Source organism: Mobula hypostoma, chromosome X1, assembly GCF_963921235.1.
Source record: "Mobula hypostoma chromosome X1, sMobHyp1.1, whole genome shotgun sequence".
Lineage (NCBI taxonomy): Eukaryota > Metazoa > Chordata > Chondrichthyes > Myliobatiformes > Myliobatidae > Mobula > Mobula hypostoma.
This window is the reverse complement of record NC_086128.1, coordinates 4,558,830-4,567,998: the sequence shown is the minus strand read 5'-3', so window position 1 is coordinate 4,567,998 and position 9,169 is coordinate 4,558,830. Positions and strand designations below refer to the sequence as shown.

The window sequence follows — 9,169 nt, the reverse complement described above, 5'->3', positions numbered from 1 at the left end:
TAATTACTGTACTGCCCTGCACTGTTTTGTGCACTTTATGTAGTCCTGTGCAGGTTCGTAGTCCAGTGCATTTTTTATGTTGTTTTATGTAGTCTAGTGCAGCCTTGTGTTGTCTCACATTGTCTAGTGTAGTTTTGTGCTGTTTCATGTAGCACCATGGTCCTGGAGGAACGTTGTTTCGTTTTTACTGTGTACTGTTCCAGCAGCTTATGGTCAAAATGACAATAAACTTGACTTGACTTGACTTGACGTGGAACCCCAGCCGAGAAGTGACGCAATTCAAAAGTATTTCATGAAAGTCAAGCAACACACATCAAAGTTGCTGGTGAACGCAGCAGGCCAGGCAGCATCTCTAGGAAGAGGTACAGTTGACGTTTCGGGCTGAGACCCTTCGCCAGGACTAACTGAAAGAAGAACTAGTAAGAGCTCTTACTAGCTCTTCCTTCAGTTAGTCCTGGCGAAGGGTCTCGACCCAAAACGTCTACTTATAGATGCTGCCTGGCCTGCTGCGTTCACCAGCAACTTTGATGTGTGTTGCTTGAATTTCCAGCATCTGCAGAATTCCTCGTGTTTACGTCATGAAAGTCAACAAGTTTCTCAAAGGATGACGCGACAAATGACATTTTATTACCCAATAACTCACGTGTAATTATTTAATTTAATCTAAGTATTCATTCCATGATGCATGTGCTTGAACATTTCCCTTTTTCAGAGATTCGGTGCACGTGCCTGGGAAATCGCCTACAGGAAGACCCAGTCATATTTCCTACAGTTTCCTCCTATAATGGCAACAATCATCGAGAGAAACTGAAGGATTTCCTGAGAAGTGTTGAAAGAGATTTAAATTTATTTTGTTCAAAAATAAGTATTTGATATTCATAGATCTTGAAAGGAAATAGAATATTATTGTCTATATTGAATTAGATTAGATTAGATTATGAGGACAGGCAGTCCTCTTTTATTGTCATTTAGTAATGCATGCATTAAGAAATGTTATAATATTCCTCCGGTGTAATATCACAGAAACACAGGAGAGACCAAGACTGAAAAACTAACAAAAACACATAATTATAACATATAGTTACAACAGTGCAAGCAATACCGTAACTTGATGAAGAACAGGCCGTGAGCACAGTAAAAAAGTTCAAAGTCTCTCGAAAGTCCCACATCTCACGCAGACGGGAGAAGGAAGAAAACTCTCCCTGCCATACCCGACCACAGTCCGATTCTGAGTCGTCTGAAAACTTCGAGCTCCGACCAGCCCTCTGACACCGAGCACCGAGCACCATCTCTGCCAAATGCTTCGACCACAACCCCGGTCGCCAGCAACAGGCAAAGCCGAGGATTTTGGGGCCTTCCCTTCGGAGATTCTCGATCGCACAGTGGCAGCGGCAGCGAACCGGGCATTTCAGAAGTTTCTCCAGATGTTCCTCTGTGCTTCTCACGTCCATCTCCATCAAATCAGAATTGTGCACGGCATCCTACTTACAAATACGATATCATTTCACCGGAGAGGCTACGCACGCTGCGTCTCGCCGCCATCTTCTCCTCTCTCCTAAATATAATGAAATATTTATTTTGCTTTGGGAATATTTAGAAACATAGTAACATAGAAAATAGGTTCAGGAGTAGGCCATTCGGCCCCTCGAGCCTGCACCGCCATTCAGTATGATCATGGCTGATCATTCAACTCAACCCTGTACCTGCCTTCTCTCCACACCCCCGATCCCTTTAGCCACAAGGGCCTTATCTAACTCCCTCTTAAATATAGCCAATGAACTGGTCTCAACTGTTTCCTATGGCAGAGAATTCCACAGATTCACCACTCTCTGTGTGAAGAAGTTTTTCCTCATCTCGGTCCTAAAAGGCTTCCCCTTTATTCTCAAACTGTGACCCCTCATTCTGGACTTCCCCAACATTGGGAACAATCTTCCTGCATCTAGCCTGTCCAATCCCTTTAGGATTTTATATGTTTCAATCAGATCTCCCCTCAATCTTCTAAATTCCAGAGAGTATAAGCCTAGCCGATCCAGTCTTTCATCCTATGAAAGTCCTGCCATCCCAGGAATCAATCTGGTGAACCTTCTTCGTACTCCCTCTATGGCAAGGATGTCTTTCCTCAGATTAGGGGACCAAAACTGCACACAATACTCTAGGTGTGGTCTCACCAAGGCCTTGTACAACTGCAGTAGTACCTCCCTGCTCCTGTACTCGAATCCTCTTGCTATGAATGCCAGCATACCATTAGCCTTTTTCACTGCCTGCTGTACCTGCATGCCCACTTTCAATGACTGGTGTACAATGACACCCAGGTCTCGTTGCACCTCCCCTTTTCCTAATCGGCCACCATTCAGATAATAATCTGTTTTCCTGTATTTGCCACCAAAGTGGATAACCTCACATTTATCCACATTAAATTGCATCTGCCATGAATTTGCCCACTCACCTAACCTATCCAAGTCACCCTGCATCCTCTTAGCATCCTCCTCACAGCTAACACTGCCACCCAGCTTCCTGTCATCTGCAAACTTGGAGATGCTGCATTTAATTCCCTCATCCAAGTCATTAATATATATTGTAAACAACTGGGGTCCCAGCACTGAGCCTTGTGGTACCCCACTAGTCACTGCCTGCCATTCTGAAAAGGTCCCGTTTATTCCCACTCTTTGCTTCCTGTCTGCCAACCAATTCTCTATCCACATCAATACCTTACCCCCAATACCGTGTGCTTTAAGTTTGCACACTAATCTCCTGTGTGGGACCTTGTCAAAAGCCTTTTGAAAATCCAAATATACCACATCCACTGGTTCTCCCCTATCCACTCTACTAGTTACATCCTCAAAAAATTCTGAGATTCGTCAGACACGATCTTGCTTTCATAAATCCATGCTGACATTCACCGCTTTCCAAATGCACTGTTATCACATTTTTGATAACTGACTCTAGCAGTTTCCCCACCACCGATGTCAGGCTAACTGGTCTATAATTACCTGGTTTCTCTCTCCCTCCTTTTTTAAAAAGTGGGGTTACATTAGCCACCTTCCAATGCTCAGGAACTAATCCAGAATCTAAAGGGTTTTGAAAAATTATCACTAATGCATCCACTATTTCTTGGGCTACTTCCTTAAGCACTCTGGGATGCAGACCATCTGACCCTGGGGTTTAGCTGCCTTCAATCCCTTCAATTTACCTACACCACTTCCCTACTAACATGTATTTCCCTCAGTTCCTCCATCTATCTAGACCGTCGGACCCCTACTATTTCCAGAAGGTTATTTATGTCCTCCTTAGTGAAGACAGAACCAAAGTAGCTATTCAATTTGTCTGCCATGTCCTTGTTCCCCATGATCAATTCACCTGTTTCTGACTGTAAGGGACCTACATTTGTCTTAACCAATCGTTTTTTCTTTTCACATATCTATAAAAGCTTTTACAGTCAGTTTTTCTGTTCCCTGCCAGCTTTCTCTCATAATCTTTTTTCCCTTTCCTAATTAAGCCCTTTGTCCTCCTCTGCTGAACTCTGAATTTCTCCCAGTCCTCAGGTGAGCCACTTTCTCTGGCTAATTTGTATGTTTCTTCTTTGGAATTGATACTATCCCTAATTTCCCTTGTCAGCCACGGGTGCACTACCTTCCCTGGTTTATTCTTTTGCCAAACTGGGATGAACAATTGTTGTAGTTCATCCATGCGATCTTTCAATGCTTGCCTTGCATATCCACCGTCAACCCTGTAAGTATCATTTGCCAGTCTATCTTAGCTAATTCACGTCTCATACCTTCAAAGTGACCCTTCTTTAAGTTCAGAACCTTTGTTTCCGAATTAACTATATCACTCTCCATCTTAATGAAGAATTCAACCATATTATGGTCACTCTTACCCAAGATGCAGTAATGCAGTACTGCTTATTATGTAGAAAATGCATATAACTTTATAAATTGAAGAACTACTTATTTAAAATATGCACGTTCAAGATTGAAACGAAACATTAAATCTCCTGCACTTGGAAAGTTATCTTCGCAGGGGAACAGAATATAAAAGCAAGGAGATAATGCTGAGCCTTTATAAGACACTAGTCAGACCGCACTTGGAGTATTGTCAATAGTTTTGGGCCCCGTATCTCAGAAAGCAGGTGTTATCGTTGGAGAGAGTCTAGAGGAGGTTCACGAGGATAATTCCGGGAATGAAGCATATGAGAAGCGTTTGGCAGCTTTGGCCTGTACTCACTGGAATTTAGAGGAATGTGTGGGGATCTCATTGAAACTTACCGAATGTTGAAAGGACTAGATAGAGTGAATGTGGAGAGGATGTTTCCTATGGTGGGGTATCCAGAACTAGAGGGCACAGCCTCAAAACTGAGGGGCGACCCTTTAGAACAGAGGTAAGGAGGATTACTTTTTATAGTCAGAGAGTAATGAATCTGTGGAATGCTCTGCCACAGACTGCGGTGGAGGCCAAATCCTTGCGTATATTTAAAGCAGAAGTAGAGCGTTTCCTGATCGGCCAGTCCATCAAAGGATATGGTGGCAAGGCAGGTGTATGGGGTTGTGGGATCTAGGATCAGCCATGATGGAATGGCGGAGCAGACTGGATGGGCTGAATGGCCTAATTCTGCTCCTATGTCTTATGGTCTTATGGATCAATTAGCCTACAAAGTCGTAGGTCTTTGCATCGTGAAAGGAGAACATGGCAGCTGGAAGAAGCCTATGCGGTCAATGGGAGAATGTACAAACTCCTTAGAGGCACCAGCGAGCATTGAACCCGTGAACGAGCAGAGATGGTAGATATGAAGTCATACAGTATTAAAGAGGGTACAGGAAAATAGATAAACACAAGAGACTCTGCAGATGCTGGAAATCTAGAGCAACACACCCCAAATGCTGGGAGTGAACAAAATGTGGTCTGAAGTCTATGTGCTGGTTAAAGGGGTTTTAAACCGTGCTTTGCGTTAAACCTGCGCCAGACAAGCTTCGACGCTACCCTTTCGTTCTCGTGAAGGAGGCTTCGCCGCCTGCAGGTAAGAGAACGTGAGTCAACAACCGGCTCCGACACCTCGCCAAGGAGGAGTGCGGATTGTAATATCAGAGCTTCCAGAAACACATATTGCTTTAATATTCACTCTGTTATTTCTGAAAACAGAAAGTGGGAACACAACAGTCTCTAACTGTCAGCGAGCAGGTAATGCGCGGGGTTAGGCAACCATTGTTCTTCCTCGGAAAGATTTATGCTTGACAGGGCGTTTCCCTTTGATGTTACGGGGGGAAGAAACGATTCCAATCGGTTTTTTCGGAAAGAATCTTTAATTTTCTTCCCAGTTGTGTTCATTTCAAACCTTTCACTTTCAGTCTATGTGCATTTGCAACTTTTATGATTTAAAATACCTTTGAAATAAATATTCGACAGAATGTGATCAGGGAATGCGCTTTAAACAACTGCCTTTCTGTAAAGAAAATCCTGCTCTTGTTTTCTTTCGTACAAAATAAAAATTCTTTCAAATGTTGTAATAGTTTTAGTGCTTATTGAAGATTTTTAATTCCAGTGACGTTAAATTGCCGATCTTTTCCCATATTCACTTGCTGTACATACAACATACAAAATTCTGACAGGCGGAGAAAACGAGGTGCCCGGGACGATGTTTCTCCGAGTTGGGGGAGTTGTCACAGTAGTAAAGATAGGTTGCAACGCCAGGGCATAGAGTATGTCGTTTAGGATAGAGGGAACGTGAGGTTTTATCACCCAGGGACTGCATTCGATACCCTTTAAGTTGTTGGTCCACAAGTGGCTGAATACATTTACGATGGGGTAAAGATTTCCAGATGAAATAGGCATCAATGAATGTGGGGAGAGAACAGGGAAGAGGTATTGAGACGGAGGATCAACATGACGGCAATGGATAGCTGTACTAGGGCCACAGAGTCCAATCCTGTTCTTACTTTTTTTATAGTTTAACTTTCAAACCTCGGTTGTTAATCCAGTTGACAGAAAATAATCTAAAATACATCCCTTGTCAGAACTCTTTGTAATTTTGAACACTTCTATTCAGGTTTCTGCAACCTCCCGTGTTTAGGTTTTAAACAGGAACATCACCAAGCACAATTTGACAAAGGTAACGAAAAACAATGGATCAAACCGGTGTTAGGTGCTAGGTGAGTGGAGGGTGTAGAAGGGCATGGGTATTTGGAACGGAAATCCAGAGAATCCCACTTTGCGATTATGGGTCAGTAGCCAGGAATCTGTTCAGTTCATCACTCACAAATGGACACAAGACACGAAGTTTTCTAAAAATAACAGTTTCAGATCTTGTTTAGTGGAAAAATATTTATTATCTCTCTTCAATTTGAACAAAGCTGTTTTGAATACATACTCTCTCAAATTCTACAATATTTATTTTTGACAAAACTTCCAGAAAATATCCACAAATCAAAATGAATACTTAAATATATCTTAACATATTATTATAAAATATATTTCCCATCGAACTAAGTTGTAAATAAATAATTACAAACTTCCTTAAGTATATATGTGCAATATCTTCATCTTCTCTCGCTGACTTCTGCCATTATGCGAGGAAACTGCTGAAAATACGCCCGCGTCTCTGTGCGGGTTATTTCCCAGGCGCAGGCACTGAATCCCTGGAAAAACATCATGAATATGCATTAGAGAATGAACAGATTTAGATTGGGTGAAATCATTCCAAGCGAGTCCATAGGTAATAAAAATAGATCAACGTTCGCACCTTTCGTTTAAGAAATTTGGTGAGTTCACTGAAGTATTTTTTAATTGCGGCCCTTCTCCTTGGACGAGACCGTGAGCCGCGCTTCCTGGCGCACAGTCCCAGCTCTCTGAGCTGCCCATCAAGGAGAACTCTGAACGTTTCCACCTTTTGCTGGGGCCACGTGACGGAATCCAGGCTCAGGTTGTAGATCTTGCTCATCTGACGCAACATTTCAGAGACAACACTTATCCATTCCTCGCCCTATACAAAATACACAGAGTGACAATTGGGCGGAAAGAGTTTGTATTTTATTTATTTATTTACAGATACAGGACGGAACAGGCTCTTCGAGCTGTGTCACCCCAGTAACCATCAACAACCCCGATCTAACCCTAACACTATCACGGGACAATTTACAATGACCAATTAGCCTACCAGGCGGGTCTTTGGAAGTTGGGAGGAAACCGGAACATCCGGGGAAAATCCACGTATTCCCCGGGGAGGACGCACAGTGACTCCTTTCAGGGGACGCCAGAACTGAACCCCGAACTCCAATGCCCCGAGCTGTAACAGCGCCACGCTACCCTTAACTCAACATCAAATAGTCATCAATAGATTAAGCACGTTTGCAAAATGTGCCTTTAAAATCTTGTCTGCACGTCGACGTTGGCATCTAAAGGCCCTTAGCACATTCCTGGTGGGGTAACTCAGACTGTCAATTATGCATTTATTTGATCAGCGGTTTTGTGGCCTTGCGAATAGGATTAAAATAACGTGTTCGTATCTTAAAAAATAACATTTGCTTTTAAAATGAGTTTAAGATATGCTTTCCAAAAAATATTGCTGCATGGAACAACCGTAAAGCGCAAAGTGCACACTCACCCTATCCACGAGTTTGGACACATTCACGCTCTCAGCGCCCAGCGATTGTTTTTCAAGTGAGCACTGCCATGTCAGTGGTCGTCCCTGCAACAGCAAAGATTTGGCTGCGGCTTAGTTAACAGACCATTTAAAATAAGCCCACCACCTTCCCCACAAACCCTGCCAAAAGAGCCCCAGATTCTCATCGCCCTGAAGCAGCATTGTACATTGGAAATTTAATTTTCTTCATGTTGTACACACGGTGTGGTCTCTTCTACACTAGAGATACGAAACATGGTTAGAGTGACCGCTCTACTGAAACTTCGGTTCAGTCGACAAGAATTATATAGAGTTAACTGACGCCCCTCTCCCCCTCTCTTCCACCGAAACTTGTTTACTCCCACGGTACATTAGAACATTTAGCACTCGATATCGAATTCAACTCATCTCTAGAATTACCAGGAATTATTTGCATTCTTCGATTTCCTTTTACTCATCCTCCCGACACTTCCTGAACCGGCTTCACTCCAGCCCCCACCCTCCATTTTTTTATCGCACCGGCCTCACCCCTTTCTCTGCAACATAGAAATTGTTTCATTAGAAAACTTTCTCAGCTATGAGAGAGATGGAACTTTAGCTCAATTTCTATCGCCACAGATGCTATCGACCTGCTGCGTGTTCTCAGCAGTCTGTTTCCAACAGTTTTATACGTTTTGTTTTCATATTTTGGTCTCTTCAGGCTTACAGTCTCAATTACATAGGCGATCGGTTATTGCAATTTCGCAGTAAGTCTCATTAAAATCTTGGCAAAACTATGACCCGATTTACCGGGGAATCAACACATCGGTTTATGCACGCCAATATTGCTATATACACTCACCATTTCTTTCAGTACAAGGAGAATGTGTTGATTATTGTATGCCAGCTGATCCCGACACATCTGAGCCAGGACCCCCGGTAACAAAACGAGGAAAATGAAGCGTCTCCAGGCGTTCGGCAGAAACATTCTCAAGCGATGCAGGGAAAGGCGGCTAAGAAAATCTGAGCAGCTTCTCGATTGGTCTTCAGGTCGGAATGCAATACCCTCCCGAGCTGAACTACTTTGCTCTTGGACCTCCACGAGTTCATGTACCCATTTAAAGGTGTACATCAGGATATTCCTTTGACGTTCCAAAACCAATCTACTTTGCTTCTAACCGCAATATTTTGAGGGAATATTTCCAAGTAGGGTGCATTGAAAGCTTTCACTTTCTGCATAACTCAAGGAAAATATTGTCGCCAACGACGAAGATAATTTATTCCCAACATGCAGCACGTTTTTTTAGATGCTGGGTTTCACAAAACAATTTGTAAAATTACATTTTATGTATTTTTAATGTCTTTAAACGAAATCATGGCGCTATGATCAGAAGGAAATTCCTTCGGGTATTCTGACACTGTTGATCGTTGATTTCACTTTAAGACAGCAACACAATCCATAATCACCTTACAATTCCGAAATCTCACTGGGTGGAATGTGATTGCATTGATCCTACCCATCGTTACAAACACAGAATGGCTGCAAGCACCGTGGTCCTTCCCATGGAGGCGTTGATC

At 42.8% G+C, this 9,169-nt stretch overlaps 1 protein-coding gene across 1 annotated transcript; it reads right to left on the bottom strand.

Annotated features, from left to right (window-relative positions):
* Window positions 1–4,945: 4,945 nt before the first annotated feature.
* On the bottom strand, window positions 4,946–8,579 carry LOC134340484 (interferon alpha-21-like). The gene is made up of 5 exons (XM_063037795.1): window positions 8,454–8,579; window positions 7,595–7,678; window positions 6,734–6,973; window positions 6,549–6,629; window positions 4,946–5,008 (listed from the first exon to the last, which is right to left on the bottom strand). The coding sequence occupies exons 1-5, from the start codon at window positions 8,577–8,579 to the stop codon at window positions 4,946–4,948; spliced, it is 594 nt and encodes a 197-aa protein (XP_062893865.1).
* Between the last annotated feature and the right edge of the window lie 590 nt (window positions 8,580–9,169).